General features: G+C 69.8%; 4 protein-coding genes and 1 non-coding gene across 5 annotated transcripts; 3 read left to right on the forward strand and 2 right to left on the reverse strand.

The window, feature by feature from the left end:
- Positions 1–1,313: 1,313 nt before the first annotated feature.
- On the forward strand, positions 1,314–11,983 carry H696_05852 (hypothetical protein; the record flags this gene model as incomplete). The annotated part of the gene is made up of 9 exons (XM_009499652.1): positions 1,314–1,568; positions 1,730–1,821; positions 1,950–2,012; positions 2,171–2,355; positions 2,506–4,066; positions 4,392–4,757; positions 5,034–5,585; positions 5,788–8,979; positions 9,167–11,983. Exons 1-9 carry the CDS (start codon positions 1,514–1,516, stop codon positions 11,981–11,983), a joined length of 8,883 nt encoding a protein of 2,960 aa, XP_009497927.1. The 5' UTR covers positions 1,314–1,513.
- Positions 11,984–12,747: 764 nt separating this feature from the next.
- H696_05853 (hypothetical protein) lies at positions 12,748–13,639 on the forward strand. Its single transcript, XM_009499653.1, has 2 exons — positions 12,748–13,108; positions 13,260–13,639. The coding sequence occupies exons 1-2, from the start codon at positions 12,783–12,785 to the stop codon at positions 13,456–13,458; spliced, it is 525 nt and encodes a 174-aa protein (XP_009497928.1). The 5' UTR covers positions 12,748–12,782; the 3' UTR covers positions 13,459–13,639.
- A 190-nt stretch (positions 13,640–13,829) lies between these two features.
- On the reverse strand, positions 13,830–17,054 carry H696_05854 (hypothetical protein; the record flags this gene model as incomplete). Its single annotated transcript, XM_009499654.1, has 7 exons — positions 13,830–14,042; positions 14,260–14,474; positions 14,554–14,722; positions 14,808–15,822; positions 15,916–16,321; positions 16,528–16,854; positions 16,973–17,054. The coding sequence occupies 7 exons, from the start codon at positions 17,052–17,054 to the stop codon at positions 13,830–13,832; spliced, it is 2,427 nt and encodes an 808-aa protein (XP_009497929.1).
- Positions 17,055–17,383: 329 nt separating this feature from the next.
- H696_05855 lies at positions 17,384–17,455 on the forward strand. The gene has a single exon. It is a non-coding gene; the product is annotated as a tRNA-Trp (tRNA).
- Positions 17,456–17,694: 239 nt separating this feature from the next.
- Positions 17,695–22,999, reverse strand: H696_05856 (hypothetical protein; the record flags this gene model as incomplete). Its single annotated transcript, XM_009499655.1, has 8 exons — positions 17,695–17,909; positions 18,018–18,101; positions 18,219–18,379; positions 18,570–18,645; positions 18,799–18,969; positions 19,074–19,122; positions 19,326–19,459; positions 19,669–22,999. 8 exons carry the CDS (start codon positions 22,997–22,999, stop codon positions 17,695–17,697), a joined length of 4,221 nt encoding a protein of 1,406 aa, XP_009497930.1.
- Between the last annotated feature and the right edge of the window lie 811 nt (positions 23,000–23,810).

A 23,810-nucleotide genomic window follows, 5' to 3' on the forward strand; every position in this document is an offset into this window, starting at 1 on the left:
AGGACGGGCAGGGGGACAAGGGCAAACCGACCGTTGAACAGCGCGGTCGGCGTTTGGGCCGATGATCGTCCGCGAGGGCCGGGCGCGCGCGCTCTCCCGGGCGCCCGGCCAGGCGGGGCATGAGGGGGCCGGCGAGCGTCAGATGGCCGCCGGCGGGTGATCCGCTCCCTGGGCCGTCTCTTTCTCTCTCACGGTCCTGTATGGCTTTTTTTATTTGTGGGGCCGCGGAGACCTCCGCACCGCGTGTGAATGGTGTGCGCGTGTGGGTGTGTCGTGGAGGTGGGGCGAAAGAGGGGCCGGGGAGCCCGGCCAGTGAGCCCCCCGTCCGGATGGCCCCGCTTGTCCCCTGGACAGGGCGGGGCGGTTTCAGGGGCCGGGTGGGCGTGGCTCCCGGCCGGGTGGGGTCTCCCGGGCAGTTCGCCGGGGCCGTGCGACGCGGTCAGGGGCATCCCTCCGGCTAGCCCCCTTTCCGGCCCCCCCCCCCCCCCCTGGCCCCCATGGTCGTAGGCCAGGTGCTTGGCCCGGGCAGGGGCCGGCGGCGCTGGTGTCCGCCCGGGCCGAGCGGTGTCTTCCGGTCGATGGGCTTCCCCCCCCCCCCGAGAGGGTGGCTCCCCTCCCCGGGCCCGCCGAATGGCAGATGTGCCGGGCGCTGTGGTTCGGGGCTCGTGAACGAGCAAGCTCCCGATGCCCGGCGGGGTCGGAGGGGCAGTGTCTGCGCCTGGGTGTGGTTTTTTCCCCCCATTTGAAAAGAAGACCAACCTGGCGAACCGCCCACCGGGGCGTCCTGCCGGCTGGCGGCGGCGTGTGTGGCGGATCTCGCCCGGGCCCGGCGGCGATCGGTCTGCCGGGGCTCCCCCCCTGGCGGCCACCTGGCCGGGAGACACCAGCGTGAGGGGGGCCCGACCTGTGGCGACGCCGGTGCCCGGGCGCGTCGTGTGGCCTTTGCAAGGGACCCGATCGTGCTTGGAGCTCCGGGCTTCCCACCGCCAGCCAGCGCGGGGGATGGAGCCGGGCAGCCCTCCTGCGCCTCCCCCCCCCCCTCTCTCTTGCTCTGCCGGGTGCCCCTGGGCGCGGCCTCCGCCCGGCGACGTGGCACAGGATGCCCCCTCCCCCCCAGGCGGGCGAAACCGCCCCCGGTGCAGGGGCCCCGGTCTTGGGCGCCGTGCCTCTTCGGCCGTGTGTCATGGATCCCCCCCCCGTGCCGGGAGGACATCCGGCGAATGCCCCAAGCAGGCGGACACCCAGGGAGGGGGGGGGGGGCGGGTGGGGGCGAGGAGGATCAGGGGCTCGCCTGGGTGTGCCCGAGCGGCGATCCGGATATTAGGCGAGCCGGGCCCCTGGGTTGCCAGCTCCGCGGACGAGTCACTCACTTCCCCCTACCACTCGATCCGGCGCCAGCTTGTGTGCCTTCTCTTTTGTTCCCTGTCCCCTTCCATTCTCCTTTCCCGCATATTGGCCAGGGGCACCTTTCCCTTTCTCCTCCGGGGCACACCCTCTTTCCATCGCCACAGCCATGTCGATGGGCTTTGCCGGCCCGCCGGTGGCCGTGTCAGCCTCCTCGGCTGACAGTACGCGTCTCCCTGCTCCTGGCCCTCTCTCTCTCTCTCTCTCTCTCTCTTTCTCTTTGTCCTGGCTCCCGGGTGGCGGGTCCCCTTGTCCCCTCTCAACCGACTGACCGCCGACCCCGCCCGTTCTCTCCCTGCCCGTTCTCTCTCTCCCTTTGCCGCAGTCGGTGTCGAGGACATGATCCACCTGCCTGTCTTGTCGGAGGCGTCCATCTTGGAGAATCTGCGCGAGCGCTTCGTCCGGGGCTTTATCTATGTGCGTGCTTCCTTCTGCCTTTCTCTCTCTCTCTCTCTACGCCCTTCGAGCCCCGGCTGCCGTTGTGGAGCGTGTCGCCTCTCTGACCTTGGGACACCCCTGGCGGCGTGGATTTTTTGTCCGGACAGACCTACACCGGGTCCATCCTGGTGGCCGCCAACCCGTACAAGTGGCTGCCCATCTACGAGGAGGTATGTGTTTGCATGGGTGCGGCCTGCTGTCGGTGTGGGGCACGTCTGACCCTCCGCGTGACCCTGTGCATTTGCATCCCCCCCCCTCCTCCCCCCCCCCCCCCCGGTCTCCGCTCCACGCGCACGCGTGTACACCCCTTGCTCTGCCATCTGTGTAGCCGGTCATCCGCGAGTACCAGGCCGGCGAGCAGTCGAAGCTGCCGCCGCACATCTTTGCCATCGCGCAGGCCACCTACCGCGGTCTGTGCCAGGGGCTGCTTGACGGCGCCAATGCCAACCAGGCGGTGGTCATCTCCGGCGAGTCGGGCGCCGGCAAGACCGAGTCGACCAAGCTCATCCTCCGGTGCGACGCGCTCCCACGGCCGTGGGGCTTTCTCTGCTTCTTTCCTTCTCCCCCCCCCCCCCCCTTCTCGGACCCCACTGACATGCGGGCTTCTCCTGTCGTGTGCCCTCCCAATCGCTCGGCCCCCCCGGTTCCCGCGCTTTCGGCTAGCTATCTCACGGCGGTGACGTCCAATGACGACTGGGTGGAGCAGCAAATCATGGAGGCCAACACCGTGCTGGAGTCCTTCGGCAATGCCAAGACCGTGCGCAACAACAACTCCTCGCGCTTCGGCAAGTTCATCCAGGTGCACTTCGACCGGGCGGCGCGAATTGTCGGCGCGTCGGTGGACAATTATCTGCTGGAGAAGTCGCGCGTGGTGCTGCAGTCGGCGGACGAGCGGTCGTACCACATCTTCTACGAGCTGTGCGCCGGTGCCTCGGATGAGGAGCGCGCGGAGCTGCACATCGGCCAGGCCGAGGAGTATCGCTACCTGTCGCAGTCCGGGTGCACCACCATCGAGGGGCATGACGATGCGCGTGGGCTGGAGGCCCTGCGCATTGCCCTCATGGTCTTGGGGATGGAGCCGGACACGATCCGGGCCGTGTTTGCGGTGCTGTCGGCCATCTTGCACTTGGGCAATGTGGAGTTCGGCGAGCCGGAGGGCGGCACCTCGGCCGTCGGTGCCGAGGGGTCGGTGATCCTCAACATGCCGGTGGTGGCCCTGGTGGCCGGGCTGCTGGGCGTGGAGGCCGAGTCGCTGGCGGAGTCGCTGCTCTTCCGGTCGATCATTGTGCGCGGCGAGCAGAGCAAGATCCCCCTGCGCGGGGACCAGCCGCAGGTCAGTCGCGATGCCGTGTCCAAGGCCCTGTACAGCCGGCTGTTTGACTGGCTGACGGCCTACATCAACCGGTCCATTTCGCCGGGGGCCCGGCAGGCGGCGGCGGCGGCGGCGGCGTCGGCGGCCGGCTCGATGCCGACCGCCGTCGGCGGCCGCGGCCTGTCGGTGGACACCCAAGCCGCCGGGGGCCCCGGCGAGGCGGGGGCCCCGGCCGCCGACACGCACTTCATCGGTGTGTTGGACATCTTCGGGTTCGAGCACTTCACGCGGAATTCCTTCGAGCAATTTTGCATCAACCTGGCCAATGAGAAGCTGCATGGGTTCTTCACGGATTACATCTTCCGTCTGGAGCAGGCGGAATACTCGCAGGAGGGTGTGGTCTGGTCGCAGATCGACTTCGTGGACAATGCCCAGTGCATTGATCTGTTTGAAAGCCGGCCGGCCGGCCTGTTGGCCCTGCTGGATGAGGAGTCGCGCTTCCCCCGGGCCACGGATGCCACGCTGCTGGACAAGTGGAATGCGGCCCATGGCGGCCCGACCGGGACCCTGTCCCGGGCGTCGATGATGGTGGGCAGCGGCCCGGGCGGCCCGAACCTCGGGCACATGCACTATGTCCGGGCGCGGCTGTCGGCCACGGAGTTCGGCATTGCCCATTATGCCGGCGTGGTGACGTACGACATCGAGGGGTTCTTGGACAAGAACAAGGACGAGGTGTCGGAGATGGTTTTCGACGTGCTGGCTGCCAGCCGGGTGCCCCTGGTGCGGGACTTGGCTGCCGGCACCCCGGCCGAGCCGGTGTCCTCGGCCCAGGCTCCTCCGACCCCGAGCACGCCGATGGCCGGCCAGGCGCCCACGGCCCGTCGCCGCAATACCATCGCCTCGCACTTCAAGGTACGCGCGCGCGCGCGCGTGTGTGTGTGTGTGTGTGTGTGTGTGTGTGTGTGTGTGTGTGTGCATGGGCCGATGCCCTTGGGCGAGGGCGCGCGCAGGGGAGAGGGCCCCTTGTTCCTTTTGTCCCCATTTCCCGGGCTCCCTTTCGCTCGTGCTGTTCCTTCCCCGGCCGGCGTGTGTGTGCTGCCTCCCTGTGAGCTTCTAACCGTGACCGCCCTTGTTGGTGATCTGGGGCTTTGCCCTTTTTTCTTTTTTGCCTCCTTTGCTCCTCCCCCCTCCTGGCTGTGGGGGTCATCGTGCGCGCGGGGCGGCGCTCCTGGCGCAGATGCAACTCAGCTCGCTGGTTGCCACGCTGGCCAACACCTCCGCGCACTATGTCCGGTGCCTGAAGCCGAACCACGAGAAGTCGGCGCTGCTTTTCGATGCGGAGCTGGTTGAGGCCCAGCTCCGGTACTCCGGCATGCTGGAGACCATCCGCATCCGTAAGGCCGGGTTCCCGCTGCGGCTGGACTTCGAGACCTTCTGCCGGCGCATGTGGGCTCTGATGCCGACGAAGCCCGCCTCGCCGGAGGCCGCGCGGGATGTGGCCCTGGCCATCATCGAGTCCTTCGGGCCGCGACTGGCGAATGGCCAGCCCGACATGGATCAGATCCAGCTGGGCCTGACGAAGGTCTTCTTCCGCCATGCATCGGTGTGTTTTGGGTGGCTTTTTTCCCCCTTCCCCCTCCTCGGGCGCGCGCGTCTGTTTTTTCCCCCCCCCCAAGGGGGAGGCCCTCCCGGGGTTGGGATTGTCCTTTGTGCTTGTCCCTGTGTGCATCGCCGCGATATGCTCTGACCGACTTCCCGTCTCTCCGGTGTTTTTTTTTTCGGGTGTCTCGGTCTCTTTCTCCCTGCTCCCTGTCTCTCCCCCCTCCTCCCCCCCGGATCACCGGGTCTGATGTGTATGTGCATTCCCTGCCGCGCACAGTATGACACGTTTGCCAGCCAGGCCGAGAGTGCGGAGCGCCGGGCTGCTGCTCGGGTCACCGCCGCGGTGGCCATGTTCTACCACCGGACGCGGTACCTCCGCGTGGTGGCGGCCGAGCGCGTCATCAAGGGCAACATGCGGGTGCATCTGGCCCGGGTTCGGTTCCTGCGCGCGCGTGCGGCTGCCATCGTGCTTCAGAGCCACTTCCGGGGGCTGCTCGGCCGCCGGCGCGTGGTGGCCATCCGCGTGGCGCTGGCCGAGGCGGAGCGCCTGCGCCTGGAGGAGGAGGAGCGCCGCCGTCAGGAGGAGCTTCGCCGTCAGGAGGAGGAGCGTGCTCGTGCGCTGGCCGAGGCCGCCGAGGCCGAGCGCATCCGCCTGGAGGAGGAGGCCCTGGCCGAGGCTGCTGCCGAGGCCGAGCGCATTCGTCTGGCCGAGGAGCGCGAGGCGCAGGAGGCCGCCGAGGCCGCGGCCGCCGAGGCCCGCCGCCAGGCTGAGATTGACGAAATCCGCGAGAGTGCGCGTGTGATTGAGCTGGCCCGTCAGGCGACCCAGGTGCGTATGTGGGCCCCCTTGCGCCGCGGATGCTTGGTCCTCGGGTGGTGGCCGGGCACGATGGCCCGGGCTCGCGCCCGGCGGAGGGCCGGGGACCGGTGTTCCGCCCCCTCGGAGATCCGATCCCCGCAGTCATCTTTCGTGCTTCGCCCCCTCTCTCTCTCTCTCACACACACACACATGCACACGCGCACGCACGTAGACTCAGGCCGAAGCGCAGGCCGCCGAGCGCCTGGAGAAGGAGCAGGCCTCCTCGCGCCTGGAGCGCCAGCAGAGCCTGCTGGACCTGGGCGACATCGACTTCGACATCGACTTCGATATTGACTTCAATGTGAACGTCAGCCAGCCGGACCTGCCGGCGGCGGTGGCGGCGGCCGAGGCGACCACCGCGCCGGTGACGCCGGGCGCCTTCTCGGACATCGACCTGGGCGACTTGATTGCCCTCGCCAACCTGGACGTCACGTCGGTGAAGTATGCCTCATCGGATGATGTGTCGCGGACGCTGCCGAAGCCGGGGCAGTTCACCCCGGCTCCGGCGGCGGAGGAGAAGGCCCCAGGCGAGGATATCCTGTCCGATCTGCAGGGTGCCTTCGACGAGCTGTTCTCCTTCATGAACACCATCGACGGTGTGAGTGCCACGCCGGCGGCGGCTGCCGGCGAAGACGCTCCGGCGGCGACGGCGGCGGCGGCTCCTGCGGCCGTCGCCACTGCCACGGCCGAGGCCGGCACGAAGGTTGTCTCGCCGTTGGAGGCGGCGGTGTCGTCGCTGGCGCCGGTGGCCCCGGCCCCGGCGGCTGCTCCGGCGGCTGCTCCGGCCGCCCCGGCTCCTCCTCCTCGCGCGAAGTTTGCCCCGCTGGAGGATTTGCAGGCGGCGCATGAGAAGCGCCGGCAGGCGCTGTTCAGCTCGGCCGGCACCGACTCCTCGTATGCCTTCGATGGGTCGGCGTTGGAGTCCTTCCTGAAGAGCCGGGCCCTGGCGGGCGTGCTGCCGGCGGGTGCCCTCTTCCCGGGGGATGCCGGGTCCGTGGGGTCGCTGGCGGCGGCCGGCATCCAGGTGACCGAGGCGGACTTGGCAGCCAGCCGGGCCGCCATCGGGGCCGGGGCCGCCGGCTTTGTCTTCGGCCTGGAGCCATTGGTCCAGCCGCTGTTGCTGTCGACGGTTGGGCTGGCGGACCAGCCGGCCGGTGATGCCATCGGGTCGGAGCTGCTGACCGAGCGCCAGCAGATGTGCGGTCTGATGGCGGTGCGGCTGTACCGCCGGGTGTTGGACCTGGCGTCCGGCGTGGCGGCGGGGGTGGTGGCCCTTGTGCGGTCCGCCCCGCCGGGGGCGCCCCCGCGCAGCGTGGACACGGTGCTCGACAAGCCCACGCACATGGAGGAGACCGCGCAGCTGCTGGGGCTGGTGTGTGGGTCCGGGACCGGGGTTGCCCGGTTCCCGGAGCTGCGCGACGAGCTGGTGGCCCAGCTGGTCCGGCTGACGCGCGTGTCCGGCAATGTTGGCGGGGAGAATGCGGCCCTTTCGGCCGCCTGGCTGGCGGAGGGGCTGTCGCGCGCGGGCCAGGCCCCGGCGTCGGCCGATCAGGCGTCCGACCTGGCCGGGCTCTTCCTGCTGGCCGGGCAGGTGCAGCTGTGGCGTCTGCTGCTCGGTGCGCTGGCGAGCTTTGCCCCGGGGAAGTCCCTTTCGCGGGTGGTGTCGTCGCATTGCCGGGCCATCTTCGCCGAGCACGCCAAGCGGGGCTCCCTGCTGGAGGCTTCGGCCGGGGACCCGGATGCCAAGACCCCTCGGGGGTTGGCCCTGCGTGCGCTGCATCGGGCCTTGTCGCTGTTGGCTTCCAGCTGCTTGGTGGCGCTGACGGCGCATTCGCTGCGGGGCGGCCGTGCGGCTCCGCCGGCCAGCGCCGAGCTGAAGGCCCTCTTCCATGGGCAGCCCTCCATGGGCCGTGTGCACATGCCGGATGGGTCCGGTGTCAAGGCCTTCACATATCACCCGTGGACGCTGGTGGGTGATGCGCTGCGAGCGGTGCTGACGCGTGCCGGGCTGGAGGCCACGCAATCGGCGGCCGAGGGCGCCTGGAGCCTGGCCCTGGTGGCGGATGTGGAGCCGGCCGAGGCCGATCGCCTGGCCCTGGAGGCGGCCGTGACGTCGGGGGCCCTGTTGGCGGCGACGGCGGCGGCCGATGCCGGGGCCTCCGGCCACCATCACAGCAGCCAGCCGATGTCGCCGATGTCGCCCGGTGGCATGGACACCGGGTCGACGACGTACCGCCTGCTGGCCAGCCAGCCGCAGGCCTTCCTCTCGACCTTGGGCTATGTGGCCGATGTGCGGGAGATGCTGCCGGGCGGGATGTCGCCATCGGCGTTCATCGCGCCCCGCGGCCCGGTCGACCCGAAGGCCACCTCCAAGGGGACGATGATGGCGGCCGGGGGGATGGCCCTGCCGGGGGGCTGTCGGCTGGAGCTTCGGCTGCGGCACTTCCGCGCGCCGTATGCCATTCCCGAGGACCCGGTGGTGTTGCAGCTGCTCTTCTCGCACCTGCAGCGGGCCCTGGTGTCCGGGGAGCTGGCGGTGCCCTACCATTCGACCTTGGTGCGCCTGGTGGCCTTCGCTCGTCAGGCGGATGTCCTGGGCACCGGTGGCTCCGGTGTCGTTGGCTCGGCCGGCGACGGCGCGTCGGCTGGCGGGTCGCTGGTCGGCGGTGCCGAGTGGCATGACAAGGTGGAGCTCCAGTGTCTGGAGACCCTGATCCCCGGGCATCTGCTGGATGTGGCGCCGAGCTTGACCGGAGCCACGTCGAGCGGCGGCAAGGGGGCCTCCTCCGGATCGTCCTCCTCCTCCTCCTCCTCCTCCTCGAGCAAGCAGTCTCCCCGGCAGCAGTGGCTTGCCGCGGTTCGGGTGGCGGCCTCGCATTTGACCGGGACCTCGGCCATCCGGGCCAAGGTGCTGTTTGTGGAGACGTGTCGCGAGTTGCCGGGCTACGGTGCGCACCAGTACCGGGCGCAGTTCACCGGCGGCGCGTGGCCGTATGCCGCGTCGCCGGACACCTGGATCGCCATCCGGGCCTTGGATGGCGTGACATGGCTGCATGGGCGTACTCGGCTGCCGGTGCGGTCGGCCATTGCCTGGGGCCGGATCCGCAAGGTGGTGGTCGACCCGAGTGCGGGCGTGGTGAGCTTCCACCTGCGCGGACCGGCCGAGGCCGGGTCCGAGGCCGGTGGGGTGCCGGCCACGCCGGACACCCCGGGCCTGCCGACCCCCGGCGGAGCTGGCGCCGCGTCGTCCAACATCGAGCTGTCGCAGGCGGACTTCGTGTGCCCGGCCTACGAGCAGCTGGTGGCTTCGCTGAAGCAGCTGGCTCCGGAGGGCATCTTCATCGAAGTGGAGTATCTGGATGCTGTGCGTGTGCCCCTGGGGCGGCGTCTTTGTTTTCTTTTTCTTTTTCTTCCCTCTCTTCTCCTTCTTCTTACTCTTCTCTTTCTTCTCTTTCTTCGTCCTCTTCTCTTTCTTCGTCCTCCTCCTCCGCCCTCCCCGCCCTCTGTCGCCTCTTCCGCCTCTCGCGTGTGGGCGCTCTTCGGCCCGGCAGGATGGCGAGGCCGTGGTGTCTGGGACAGGTGCCACCCCAGCCGGTGCGACTGGCGGTCCGGCCGGCGCTGGCGCCTCCCTGTCGGAGTCTCTGCATGCGGAGTTGCAGTCGGCCCGCCGGCGTCTGGAATCGTCCGGGGTGCTGCGAGTCCCCGGGCCCGCGCACCAGGCTGGCCTGGCCCCGACGCAGGCCGTCACCGACTTCAAGGCCACTTGCGCCGGGCTGAACATCAGCCTGGAGGAGGGTCTGGGCTTGAAGGCGTCCGGCGCGGTGCTGGCAGCCCGCCAGGCGGCCGCCTCGGCCGTCACCTCCATGTCCTCGCAGGATGGGGCTGACGGTGATTCCGGTCGGTCGTCGCTGCTTGGGCGGTTCAAGGGCCGGCGCAAGGCGGCCCCGCCGCCGGCGCTGAGCATCAACACCGGCGTCGGTGGCGGGTCCTCGGGAAGTGGCTTCCCGGGGCTGGCGACGCCGGTCGGCGGCGCGTACTCCGTGGCGGACTGGCGCTTTGGCCGGTACCGGACGAATGCGCCGCTGCTGGCATTGCCGCCGGGCTTCGGCCGGCTGGCCGAGGTGGCGGACTTGTCGCTGCGCGTGCAGGCCGGTGTCCTGCTGTATGTCGGGCTGATGACGGTGTCGGACCCGGCGCTGGGCTTCCTGTCGGGAGTGGTGGCCGCCAGCAGCAGCCATGGCTCGAGCGGTGGTGGCGGTGCCGGCGGCTCGGGCAGCGGTGCCGGCGGCTCGGGCAACCACTCGTCCGGTGCCGGTGGCTCGTCTGCCGGTGCCGGCGGCAAGGGCGGTGCGGCTGCACTGACGGCAGCCGCCCTGGAGGAGGATGGCGTGGCCCACTCGCTCCTGGTGCAGGACATCCTGCGCGTGGCCATTGACAGCCCGCCGGTGCGGGATGAGCTGTACCTGCTGCTGGTGCGGCTGACCTCGCCGGCGGTGCATGAGCCGGCCACCACACAGGCCCAGGCCCAGTCGGATGCCGGGCGTCTGATGGCCGCCTGGCGTCTGCTGTCCACGGTGGCCTGGGTGTGCCCTCCGAACACGACCGAGGTCTTGGGGCTGGTGAAGGCCCACTTGGCCTTCTTCGCGCACTCGGCCGCTTTTGATGTGCTTCTGGCCCTGGAGGAGGCCACGGCCGGGCAGGGGGTCGATGCGGGGTCCTCCGGGTCCGGTGCTTCGGGCCTGCCGGCGGCGCTCCTCTCCCCGGGGGCGGCCTCCTCCGGGGGTGGGGGCTCGTCGGCGGTGGTGGCCGACGGTCGCAAGTCGTCCTCCAGCAAGCGCCATGGCGGCAAGCGCGCCCTGACCTCGGCCCTGCGGAGCCTGGATCGCGAGGAGGTGTCGGCCTTTGCGCGGTTCTGCCAGCGCGGCGTGGCGGCCCTGGTGCCGGGTGGCGCCGGGCTGCCGACATGCAGCGCGGCCTACCAGCTGGCCGGCAAGTCGGCCCCGGCCCCGGCGCCGGTGGCTCGCGTCCATCCGCCCAGCGCCACGGAGATCGCCTGCTCGGGCGGTCGCCGGGGCATGTTCGCGCGCATCGAATTCCCCGATGGCCAGTCTCGTGCGTTGGTGTTCGAGCCGACGGCCACCGCGTCGGAGGTCCTGGAGCAGGCCCTGTCGCGCATTGGCATCTCCTTCGAGGAGTCGCTGGTGCCGGCGGCCGCGCCGGGGGAGGACAGCGTGGCGGATGCCGGGGCTGCCGGGCTCCGGCATTCGGCATACGCCCTGTACGAGGTGTTCCCCGGTGAGGGGGTCGACCGGGCGGTGGATCCGGCGGTGGTCTTCGCCGATGTGGTGTACCACTGGTCCAAGGCCTCGCGGCGGGCGGCTGCCGAGGGGGCTGTCGGTGGGGCGGCCGGCGGTGGCCCGGCGGCCGGCGGGCCGGCCAGCCAGCGGCGCTTGACGTCGGCCGTGGCCAAGGTGGCACAGGGTGCCGGCGCGACCGCCGCGCCGAAGGCCGTGCGCTTTGTGGTTCGCCGGCGGCTGTACCCGCGCGGGCTGCTGCAGGCGGCCTGCGAGGCATCGACCCCGGTGTCGGCCGTGGAGCGGGAGATCCTGGTGCACCAGCTGTCGGCGGACATCCGCCAAGATCGGTTCCCGATTACCGGCGGGTCGGATGAGCTGGCCGATGCCCTGACGGCGGCGGCCATCCGGTCGCAAATTGATGCCGGGACGCCGGGCGAGTATCCGGCCGATGGGCAGCTCTATGCGACGGCCCTGCGGCGGTATGTGCCGAAGCATTTGCAGTCGCGCGCGGAGCCGGGCCGCATTGCGGCCCTGCACCAGGGCCTGGCCGGGGTGTCGCGCGAGGCGGCCGTCAGCCGGTACCTGTCCCATGCGCTGGATTGCTGGTCGCTGGCCGGAGCCACGGTCTTCCCGGTGTTGCAGTCGTACACCACCTCGCTGCCGACGCACTTGTGGATTGCGCTGCACCATTCCGGCATCTACCTGGGTGCCCGGCGCTCGCGGACCAGCCTCGTCACCATTCGCTACTCGGCGGTCAAGGCGTGCGCCCCGGCCAGCAAGCACATCCTGCTGGTCGCCGGGGAGTGCGACTTTGGCAACAAGTTCGCCCCGCCGCCGCCGATGGCCGGTGGCGCGGCCGCTCCTGCTGCTGCTGCGCCCTCTGCCGCCTCCTCGGCGTCGAGCAAGTTCGTCTTCAACACCGAGGATGGGGCCATCATCGCGGGGCTCATTCGGGACTATGCGGCCGGCTGGAATGTGGCCTTGCGCCAGGAGAATGAGTCGGCCGCCGTCGGCCTGGGGAGCCTGCGCGCTCGCCATGCCTCGGTGGCCTCGCTGTCGGGCGGCTTCTAAGTGTCGGGTCGCCGCCTCCTGTGGCGCGCCACAGCCTCGGGCCGTGGTGGGAAAGTCCTTTCCCCGATGCCGCCGCCCGGGTGCTTTTGCGCGCCCCTCCCTCCTCCGCCCCGGCGGTCCGCGCTTCCTGCTTGGTCCCTCCTTTTCATCAATATATGTGCACTGTTTGTTCCCTGTTGGGCATTCCCTTTTGTGTGTGTGCCTCTTGGGGAAGGGGGGGGGAGAGAGAGAGCAGGAGAAAGAGCGAAGGAGACAGCGAGGTGCTCTGGGGCGAGGCCGGCATTTTCCCCGGTCGGGGCGCGTCCCGCCTGGGGCGAGCAGGGCCAGTGAATTGGGGGCGATGCGTGGGCACTTGGGGGATCTCGACTCACACGCGCACCGTGCTTGTCCTGTTGTCTCGGGCCGCTGCCGGCCTCCAGGGGCAAGAGAGGGGTCTCGGGCGCGACGGGGAAGCCCGGGGAACGGGGCAAGGGGGGCGCGGGGGCATGTGTTTAGGTGGCGATGGACCGGGTCGAAGTCGCCCTGTCCAACTAACCAGGGCTCCGGGGTCAAGGGGGCATGCGACGCGCGCCGGATGCGCGATCGCTGTGCCCCCCCCCCCCCCCCTTTTCACCCCCTGCCTCTTTCCGAGGAGGATGGGCCGCAGAAAAGCGACCCCGGTCGGCGGGACGGGGCGGGGGGCATTTCCCGACAGATCCTCACTTCCTGCCCTGCCCCTTTTGTGGCTCGTCCTTCTTTGCCCCCCCCTTTTTTTCCGTGCCCCCCCCTCCCCCCCCCGCCCTTGCCCACCCATACAGCCATGCTTCGCCTTGCCTCGGCTGCTCCTCTGCTGCGTCGCGCTGTTCCCATGATGGCCAGCCGTGGCCTGTCGACCCTCGGGTACAACAACGCCTCGGAGACCACGCTGGAGAACCTGGCCGACCAGCTGGATGGCCTGGCCGAGCGTCTGCCCACCATGAAGCAGCTGGATGCCTCGCGCCGGGCGGAGTCCCTGCTGGATGCCGACTACTCGTCCGGGGTGCTGACGCTGGACATCAAGGCCGCCCCGTTCGGTGGCAAGAGCGGCACCTTTGTCATCAACAAGCAGCCGCCGAACCAGCAGATCTGGCTGTCTTCGCCGCTCAGGTACGCAGCCCCGCTGGCCTGGACTCACTCTGCGAAGCATGCCGTGCGATGGGGAGGCCCCGCCTGTCCGTGTTATTGACCGGGGCCCGTGCTCCTTGTCCCCCCCCCCCCTCTCCCCGGCATTTTCCTGCTCCCCCGTCGTCCGGTGCAGCGGGCCACGCCGGTACAACCTCGACACCACCCGTCGTGAGTGGGTGCCCTGTCCGACCACGGCCGAGGGTGTGCCCCCGGGCGAGAACATCGAGTCCCTGCTGTCGCGCGAGCTTACCGATATGCTGAGCATCGGTCCGGTGCCGGGCACCGGGCGCATCCTCATCGAGCCCGCCGATTTGGAGGATGTGGACCTGTGAGCCTGACGGTCGCCAGCCGGGGGGTGGCCCTCGCGCCCGGTGTCCCCGCTCGGTCTCTGGGCTTCTGGCCGGCTCCTCGAACATGCGAGGGGATGAGAGCGCACGATGAGGCCCCGCCGGTGTGCACATGCATTCTTTCCCGCTCTCCCCCCCCCCCTCCTCCTCTCTTTCTCCCTGGCTCCCCGCCGTCCGATCGCCTTCACATCTCCTTCTCCGGCTCCTCTTGTCGCCTGTGCTTTTTTTTAACAAATAGATGCAAACCCTGTCCATCCCCTCCCGAAGCCAGGGGGAGCGGGGATTGGGCTATCATGGACCATGGAGGACAGGCGCATGTCGAGAGGTCTATTGGGATGGACTTCCACTTTGGAAGATCACGGCTCGCCATACAACTCCTCATAGGTGAGGCCATGGTCGGGTTCGATGGTCGGGGGGGCCGTCGGCCGGCCGGGACCCGGGGCATGGGCCCCGGTGTCCAGGGCATCCAGTGCCGATCGAACTGTCTGAAAAAAGTGCTCATGAACCGGGCCACTGGAGTACACCACTTCAATTGGGCACTTGGAAAGGGAGGTCACGGCAGCCGTGAGCTGGGCGCCATGCCAGCCATTGGTGGGGCGAACGGCGAATAAAGCGGCAAACCGGCCGCGGGAGGGGGGGGGGGGGGGGGGGGGAGAGGCAGAAGAGAGACAGCGAGGAGGCAAGACACCGTCAGTGGAAGCCGCTCGCCTGGGCGAGTGCATGCAGAGGCATGTGCGTGGATGCCGGCGTGGGTGCCGGCGTGCCCATATCGAAGACGGCACGTACCGGGGCACAGCTTCGGAGCAGCTCATCATGGATGCCGTGCGCCTGACGGAGGAGATCTTCGGCGGAAGCTCGGAAAAGGGCCATGCGCTCGGTGGATTCATCCAGCTCGAAGATCAGCCAGGATAGGGCGGACAGTTGGCGACTGAGGGCCCCGGCGCTGGCGCGCCGAGAAAGGCGGACCTGTGACAGGTCCAGGTGGCGAATGGCCTCGTCCACTGGGATCGCGGGCCGTGGTGTCAGCTCCGGCACAGGGGGCGGGCGGGCAAAGGACAAGCAGGAGGACGCGCGACGTACGGCGAGCAAGGGCATCGACCAACTGGCCGCTGGCAAGGGGGAAGGCCGTCCGGCGGGGCAGGTGCTGTGCAATCTGCGAAGCGAACAGTGCCATGCTGGTGGAGGAGGAAAAGAGATCGGCCGAAGATCGGGCCTGCTCATCGCGAAGCTGCTGGAAGAAGGCCCGGAGCTGGTGCAGGACGGGGGGGAGGGGGGATTAGCTGTGGGATTCCGGCGGGTCGAGGGGGCACGAAGCGCAAGGGCCGAAGGCGCACGATTTTCAGGGACGCAATCAGAGGACCGTCGTTCGAGTCGGGGACGGACGCCGAGGCGAGCATGGACACGGGCTCCTCATCGTCCGGGTCACTGTCTGAGAGCCAGGAAATGGCAGCCCCATGGGAGGCGGGCGCATCGCCGGTGGGCGCATCGCTGGCGGATGCATCGCCAGCAGGAGGGTAGGTGCTGTCGGCGGCGTCGACAATCCAGGAGGCAGTATCGTGAGACTCGCCGACGGAGGAGGGGCCATCCGACGCGGCGACAATCCAGTCAGCCTCGGCGGCGGAGCCGGAATCCGCCCGGGAGAACTGGAGCTCCAGCTGGTGCAGAGGCAGGATGAGGGCCGTCGTGGCAGGGCAGCCGCATGTCCCGGAGGGTTGCCGCTGGCCATCAGGGCCCAGGACTTGGGCACAGGCGGCACAGTGCGTCCGATGGGATTGCAGATACACGCCAAGGAGCCATGCCAATGTGGGGGGGCCGGCCTGTTGCGAAAGAGACTGCGCGTGGGCTTCGCACGCCCATCGCTGGGCGTCGGCGGCGACCGGGCGATCCGAGGCCCCGGCTTGCAGAGCAGTGGCCGCCTGGCCCCGAGCCACTGCGGCCTGGGCTTGGATCAGCCCGTGGAAGAGTCTGTCGCAGTGGGGAACCAGGGCCTCCTCTGGGATTTGGGCAAAGCGCCGCCACCAAGAGTGGTTGCGTCGGCACAGGGCCGGCAGCAGGGCGAGCGGCCCGGCATTGTCTCTCGCGACCAGGTTGGCTGGGGCACACCGGCACAGGTCGCATTGGTGACAGGCCGACAGGGCGTCATCGGCCCGCGCGAGATCCAGCGCCGTCAGCAGCAGGGCCAGCTGGTGGGCGAGTGCGGCGGCGCCGCCGGAGGCCTGGGCCCGGGCGAGCAAGCGATCCAAGACCCGGAGCTGGGTCTGCAAGCGAGCGGGGAGGATGCTTCGGACTTGGCGCGCCTGGCGCCGGAGATTGCCGACCGTGGTCTTTAGCTGGCCATTGAGCCGGGCCCTGGGAGGGAGGTCAGTGCCAAGGGGCGAGTGTGACATTCGGCCGTGACCGCAGATACCAAAGCCGGATGGGGGGGGGGGGGGGGGGACGCACAGGGCGCGCTGGCCGTGCTCGCGGAGGAAGGTGGCCGAGGTGCCAGCCGCATGGGCCGGATCGAGGGCCAGTGACCGGGCGGCCGCATGCCACCACTCCACCGCCGGGAGGAGGGTCTCCGGAGTCGGCCGGCCCAGAAGTAGCAGGCCACGCTGCAGGAGGAAGGCCGCCCGGGCGGACAGACCGCCGGATGCCGGCTGAAGGAGAAGCGGCTCCCCTGGCCGGGTCAGGGGAAGGTCGACCGGCGGGGCGGCCGGGGGGAGGATCGGCCCAGGCCCGGCGGCCAGGAGGGCCAGCTGCACACGAGCCAGCAGGGGTGCCGACGAGGATGTCGAGCCCAGGGCATCAGCCAGGCCGCCAAGCGCGTCGGCAATCAGGTGGATGTCCTGCGGCAGGGGGCGCTGCTCTGTGCTTTGAGGGTCAGAAGAGGAGGAAGAGGAGGAGGAAGAGGAAGAGGAGGAGGAAGAGGAAGAGGAGGAGGAGGAAGAGGAAGAGGAGGAGGAGGAAGAGGAAGAGGAAGAGGAGGAAGAGGAGGAGGAAGAGGAGGAGGAAGAGGAGGAGGAAGAGAGGCCATTGGAAGGGGAAGGGGACAGGCCCCAGATGAGCAGGTACCAGGTGGCGCGGCAAGCAGCATTTGCAGGAAGGCAGGCAGGGGAATGGCATCGGGGGGATGGCCGGCTGGCGGCGGCGGCGGCGGGGGGAGGTCACCAAGGAGGGAAACCCGGGCCGCCGGCACGCCGGGCATCGGGAGCTGGTGTTTGGCCAGGAGGGCGGCGAGGTCGGCCGCCAGCAGGTCACTCACCAGGGAGACCATTGCCTGGCGAAAGATGGCCGCACGGGCGGTCTTCAGGAAGGTCCAGTTGATGGCCCAGTCTGGGAGGGGGGTCGTCCGGTGGGCAGCGCTCTGGGCATACAGCTGCCGGAGGAAGTCCCCCAGAACTGGGTCGACGTTAAGATGGCCGCGTGAGGATAGCCATCCTGGGGCAAAGAGGAGGGGGCAGGGACAACATCAGAGGGCAGCCCGACCGGGGAGGGCAATCGGCGAGGAACCACGCACCGGGGACATTGCCGATGTCAATTTGGATGTCGGCCAGGTCGGCCAGGTGGCTGCCCCCCGGAGGGGGGTGCGCAGTCAGCATCGTGTCTGGAGCACGGCGGGGCAAGAGAGAGAGAGAGGGGGGGGAGGGAGGGAGAGAGAGGAGGCGATATGGGGAAGGGAAAGGCGGGAGGGAGGCGGTGCCGGCATTAGGGCAGGGGCACCGCTGCACCTGTGTTTTGGGGTGTCGCGCCCGAGGTCGACCGGTGTGGCGGGGAGAAGGGGTGCGCGATCTACGCCCGGAAAGGTGCGGTGGGAGGGGGGGCCTGTCTGGCTCGCAGGCAACGGGGGGTGATGGCGCTCGGACAAGCCAGGAACGTGGGAAATAGCTGGAGATATATGCCCCTCCCCCTGGTCGAGGGTCACCCTTCGGGGGGCTTAGCTCAGTGGTAGAGCACTCGACTCCAGATCGAGCGGTCAGTGGTTCGATCCCTCTAGTCCCCATTTCTTTTTCGTCTCATCCGCGACCGATGACGGGCTATTTTTTTTGTTTTGCGGTCATTTTATCGGCCGGGGGAGGCGGGCAGTCGGGAGGGGTGGGCGGGCGGTGCACCGGCCACCAAACGAACGATGTCCTTTCGCGCTCGGGGCAGCCTGGGAAGACGGTAGCAATGTGTATTAGCGGGGGACAGGTGCGCGTGGGTCGGCCCCTCGGGCGTATGGCGGGGAGGGGAGTGGTCTATCTACTCGGGCGGTGCCAGGATCTGGGCAGACACGTGGGAGGCCAGCGGCCGCGAGGCGGGATCGAAGGCCCAAAGGGAGTGGAGCAAGGACAGGGCCTTCAGTGCGATGGGCGGGGGGGCCGGGCGGCCGGGTGCGTCGAGGCGCAGGCCGGGCCCATAGGAGTCCGGTAGCTCCCCGGACTGAACGCGTGTGGCAATGTCCGACGAGAGGAGACCTGGGGCAGGGGGAGGAGGGGGGGGGGGACGAGGACGCAGAGGGTGGCATGTGTGTGAGGATGGGAGGCCGGCCCGAGGCATAGGAGGGTATAAAAGTGGGGGCGTACCGTTCCAGGGTCGCGCGTGGGACAGGAGATGCCAGATGACGGCGCCGAGGGAGAAGATGTCGGCAGCCATGTGGTTGAGTGCGGCTACTTGGGTTTGCGGTGCGCTCATGGCGCCGAGGACCTAGGAACGACCAGCCGGCGGGGGGGGCGCGGGGGGGGACATGAATCGATGAGCCGGCGTCCGGTCGGGCTGTGACATACCGAGACCTTGGAGAATGGAGGACAGATCATCGCCACCCAGAGGGCCGGGGGTCGAGTCGAGCAGGTTCATCATGTCGGCCTGGTACCGCTCGAGGACCAGGGTGGAGGGGTCCTCGGTGTAGCCAAACAGCTTGACCACATTCGGGGAACTTTGCAGGGCCCTGCCGGTGGGAAAGCCGCGGAGGAGGAGCGACCATCAAGCCGGCGGGCAGGGGGGGGGGGGGGGGTACCCGGGCGGGGCGCAGCATTTTCCCGGCAGGAGGGGAGAGGTGGGTGACCAGGGCGTTAGACATGTGCATTGGGTGAGCGCGTGCAAGCAAGCGAGGCCCGAAACCCCATGGAGATACGAACCAGAGAATGGAGAGCTCATTCTTGAACATGGCCTGGACCTGCACCAGCGTGACGGACATGTTCATTTGGGGGGCATCTGATGTTTGGCGCGATGCCAGAGTGTCGGACGGGTCGGGGGGTCAGTGGGCGTCCTACTGCGGCGGGTGCTCGGAGTGCGAGCTGAACGGCATCGCCGAAGATGGGCGCCGATACCCGGGGTCGGGGGAGGGGCGTGGGGAGGGCGACGCACCATTGGGCATCTTGATGACCAGGGGGGTGTCATTGGCGGACTCGAGGAGGCGACTGCTGAGGGCGGCCACCGGGAAGACGCCGCCCTGCGAGCCGCAGCCGCTTGGGGCCTTGCGATCGATGCGCAGATCCCGGTGGTACGAGAGGAGGAGGAATCCCGGGAGAGCAAGATCTGCACATGGGGATGGGCGGTCAGACGCGGCGTGGAGCCGGATTGGCGGGTACGCGCATGGGTAGGCCCCGGAAGGGCGGGATGCCGGCACTTGGGGCACATACCGAGGACGGTGTTCATGATGGTGCTATTCTCGTCGTCCGCGGCAGGGGGCTGGCACGTGTGCACGGGTGTAGCCGAGTGGGGGGGGGGGGGGGGACAGGATATGAGCATGCGCGGCCGAAGAAAGGCGGGGCAGGTCGATGATAGAAGGTGTGGCGCCGGAGGGCGGAGGCCCCGGCAGGTCAGGCCAGTGGGGTGGTTGGGCTGCCGGGAGACCCGGAGGGGGTCCACGGGAGAGGGGTGGACAAACGCACCGGAGCCGGTGCCAGGACGGGGGGCTTTGCCAGGCGTGCCCGTTTCACCACAAGAAAGTAGACAAGGGTCCCGGCAACGAGCAGGAGGATCAGCAGACACAGGCCCACCGAAACCCCGAGAATGGTGGTTCGGGCTGGTGGGTGCCATGGGCGTGCGCGGGGAGAGGAGGGGGGGGGGGGGGGAGCGAGCGAGACAGGCCTCGACAAGGGCAGCTCAGGTCAATAGGGACACCACCGATCCGCCAAGGGTGCCCGTGCGTGGGGGGAGAAGGGCGGGGTGGCATGGCTGGCGGGCGTGGGCGGCGGCGGAGATGGGCACAGGGTCAGGCGAAGGACGACGTACAGGTGGACATGCAAGACATGTCGGCCTGGCACCAGGTCAGCTCACAGAGGTGCTCGTCGGGGCCGGTGCACGTGTGGCAGCCCGGGGCACAGGGCACGCACTCGGCCATGCGCTGGCCGCCAAAGTGCTCGGGGTAGAAGCCCCCGGGGCAGGATTGGACACAGGTGGTCATGGGCTCGGTGACGGCCGACGCCACGGTGGCGCTGGTGTTGAGGCGGCGCGTGTGGGGATCCAGGCGGAGCATCAGCAGGCCGGCCTTGCAGGCGGTGCAGCCCGCTCGGTCGCACCGGTCGCAGCCGGCGGTGCAGGGGTGACACACCCGGGCCGCGGCGTCGAGCCAATGCTCCTCCACCGGGCAGTCCGTGTGGCAGGACCCCTGGCGCAGGAGGAGGTCCCCGCGACAGGAGAGGCAATGGGCCGGGGTGGGGCCGTCGCACGTGGCACATGGCTGGACACAGGCCAGGCAGACCCCCCCGGCCTCGGGGGCGGTGAAGTACCCGGCAGGGCAGACCTCCAGGCAGGCCCCGGCATGGAGGTGACGCCCGACCGGGCATGCCACACAGGCAGCCTCGTCGCCGGGGCGCAGGCAGCCCTGGCAGGTGGGGTGGCAGGGCTGGCATGACAGCTGCCCGGTGGGGGAGATGCCCTCGGCCTCGGTGGCCGGGTCGCATGTGTCAATGCACCGGCCGGTGGACGGGCGCAGCCGGTGGTTGGGATCGGCGCAAACGGTGCATGCCCCGTGTGGCTCGATGCAGCGACTGCATGCGGCGCTGCAGCGAATGCACCGGCGCTCCGGGACATTCGGCCAGAAGCCGGTCGGACAGGAAAAGACACAATCCCCGGGCGGGCCGGGCAGCAGGAGGAAGCCCTCGGAGCAGCTGGTGCAGGAGAGATCCGAGCGCGTCTTGGTGCCGGCGTCCGAGGGGGCCGGGTCGCAGGTGGTGCAGCCGGTCGGGCAGGGCTCGCACTGGCGAGGACCGGCATCCTTGGGCGCGGCCGCGCGGGCCCGGGCAGGAGCGAAGTGCCCGGCCGGGCAGGCGGCCATGCAGGCCCCCCGGAAGAGGAGGTCCTCGGCATTGGTGCAGGAGAGGCAATTGTCGGCGCCGGGGCCGATGCATTCGCGGCAGGAGCCATGGCAGGGGCGGCACTCGCCGCGGGCGAGATCCGAAAACATGCCCTGCGGGCAGCTGGTCACGCACATGGTCCCGGCCGGCCGGGCGGCGGCCCCGGCCGGGGGCACCTCGGCGGCCAGACGCAGGGACCCGCGCGGGCAGGCCGAACAGCCATTCGGCCCGGGGGCCTGGCACTGGGCACAGGAGGGGTCGCACCGGGCGCAGGAGATGGACGAGTCGGCGAACCAGCCGAATGCGGAGCAGGCATCGCGACATTCGCCGGCTTGGAGGACCTTGTTCTTGGGGCAGGACATGCACTGGGTGCTGGCCGGGCCGCTGCAGGTGTCGCCGCAGGTGGGCGAGCACCGGGCGCAATGGCCGCCAAGGAGGAGGGTATGCCGCCGGGGGCACTCTTCGACGCAATTGCCGTCCAGGGTGACCAGGCCGTAGCGGCACACGAGGCACTCGATGACGGCCGGGTCGTGGGGCGCCCGGCGGCAGAGTTCGCAATCGCGCCCGCATTCGACACATTGGGAGGGGTCGTTCATGCAGTCGGGAACGCAATCGCCATGGTCCTTGGGCGGGGACACCGGGGGGATGGGCTGGCGAATGGTCAAGGGGGCCTGGCATTTGGTGCAGTCATTGACATTGGGGCCTTTGCACTCGGCACACAGGTTGAAGCAGGGCTGGCAGACATTGCCCGAGGAGAGGTCGTGGGTGTTGTAGTGGCCCGGCGGGCAGGCTTCCATGCAGACGTCATTGTGGCGGTGGAAGGTGGGCTCGCACATTTCGCAAATTTTGGCGCTCTGACACCGGGAGCAGCCCTGGCCGCAGGGGAGGCACCGCTCGCCGCTGGGGAAGGTCCCGGTCGGGCAGGAGGGCACACATTGCCAGTCGTTCAGGAAGAAGCCCGGTCGGCAGGCCGAGCACCGGGGGATGTCGGTCCCCGGGGCGGGGGCCGTGGCGTCGGTCGGCGGGGCGGCCGGCGGGGCGGTGCACCGGGCACAGGCAGCCGGGCAGGTGTCACAGCGGTTGCCCTCGGCGGAGGTGAAGGTGCCGGCCGGGCAGGAGCCCACACATTGGCCCTCGTGCAGGTAGCGATCCTCTTGGCAGGTGAAGCAGCGCCCGGGGGCGCCATCATGGAGGGCGGCCTCGCAGGCGAGGCAGCCGGCGCTGCATGGCGCGCAGTGGGGCCCGCTCGGGGCGTTTGTCTCGACAAAGCCGGCCGGGCATATGGTGACACATGCGCGCTGGTGGAGGAAGAAGCCGGGCTGGCAGGCGCTGCATGGGCCGGTGGGGCCGGCACACGCGCCGCAGCCGGCAGGACAGCCGGCGCACATGCCCCGCTTGGCGTCGGGGAAGAAGCCCCCCGGGCAGGAAGTGCCACAGGTACCCCGGTGGAGGACATGGCCGGTGTGGCAGGCCGTGCAGGCGGTCGGCCCGGTGCAGGTGGAGCACCCCGCCGGACAGGGGGTACATGCCTGCCCGGTGAGGTGATAGCCCGGGGCGCATGCGGTACACACGCCGCCGGCGGCGCAGGAGGTGCAACTGCTGGGGCAGGGGACACACTGGCGATCGGGCCCGGGCGCGTGGCCCGGTGGGCAGGCGCTGACGCAGGCATCCTCGTGGAGGAAGTGTCCGGCGGCACAGGCCGTGCAGTATCCGGCACTGGAGCACTGGGTGCAGCCGGAGGAGCAGGGCAGGCAGTCGTAGCCGGCCAGGTAGAAGCCGGGGTGGCAGCCGAAGCACCGGCCGCCCGGGTCGCAGTGGTAGCAATTGAGCGTGGAGCAGGGCCGACAGGACCACGGGCCCTCCAGGAAGAAGCCGGTCATGCATTCGGCGCACCGGCCCCCGGTGGAGGCGTAGTAGAGGCAATTTTCCACGAGATTCGGCTGGCAATAGGCCACCCCGTCGACGGTGTAGGGCTCCGAGGGGCAGGTGTCGGTGCAGGTGGCCGGATCGCCGAGGTGCAGGTATAGGCCGGGCCGGCAGCGGGTGCAGCCGGACTCGTTGCACGCGGTGCACTCGGCCGGGCAGGCGGCTCGCGGTGCCGCGTGTGGCCGGGCAAGGGGCCCTCCGGCGTGCTTCGGAGCCGGGGCCGCGGGGGCATCGCCGGGGGGTGGCCGAGCGAAGGCCAGCGTCGTGAGCAACAGAACAAGCCCCAACAGGGACAGGCAGGGGAGGAGGGCCGGTGGCCCGGGGAACCGGCGTCGGGCCATTCGGGGGCCGAGGCCGGGCATAGCTCGAGTGCCAGGGCAGCAAAAGGGGGCGGGAAGGAGACGGGGCGGTGGGGTGAGGCGAGTGCAGGCGGGCGGTGCCTCGAGCAGCAGCGGGCCTGCCGGCGGGTGGGTGTCTCTTGGCCGGGATCCCCCCAGGGTCGACTTGCCGGATCGGAGGCGGGGGAGACGCCGGCATCCGATGGGGCCCGGGCCGAGACGGCATACCAGCGCCGCAGCACCAGCGACATAATTTGTCGAGGGGGGCGGGGGGCAGGAGGCAGGGCGGGGCGAGGCACCGTGGTCAAAACACATCTGGTCGCGTGTGCTTCGATCGCCGAGACATGGCACGATCGGGGATGTTCCCCCCCCCCCCTCCCCTTCCCGGCCCGGGTGTCTCCCCCCTCGGGGCCGGGGGTGACGTATACTGGCGGGGATTGCCGATCTTGTCCGTGGTGCCCGGGGGAGAGGGGCCATGTCGCGCGGCAGCGTGATGTGCTCTTCCCGGGGGGATTGGGTATCGGACCAGAGGCGCGCCGGGCAGCGAGGCAGATGCATGGGTCGCCCCGGGGCAGGCCGAGTGGACAGGGTGGCGGGAGGTAATTACAATGGTGGCCCGGGTCGGGCTCGGTGCATGTGCATGTGTGTATGTGGCGCTTAACAGATGCCGGTGGCTGGTGCCCGGCGTGGGCGTGTCCGGCAAGACTCGGGCCAGGCCCTTTTCGGGACCGGGGCCGGCGCCGGGGGGGGGGGGGGGTCAAGACGGGCCGAGGGGCGAAATCAGGAACGCGGGACGCGATGCGGCGCAACTTGC

Source organism: Fonticula alba, assembly GCF_000388065.1.
Source record: "Fonticula alba strain ATCC 38817 unplaced genomic scaffold supercont2.14, whole genome shotgun sequence".
NCBI classification, from domain to species: Eukaryota; order Rotosphaerida; family Fonticulaceae; genus Fonticula; species Fonticula alba.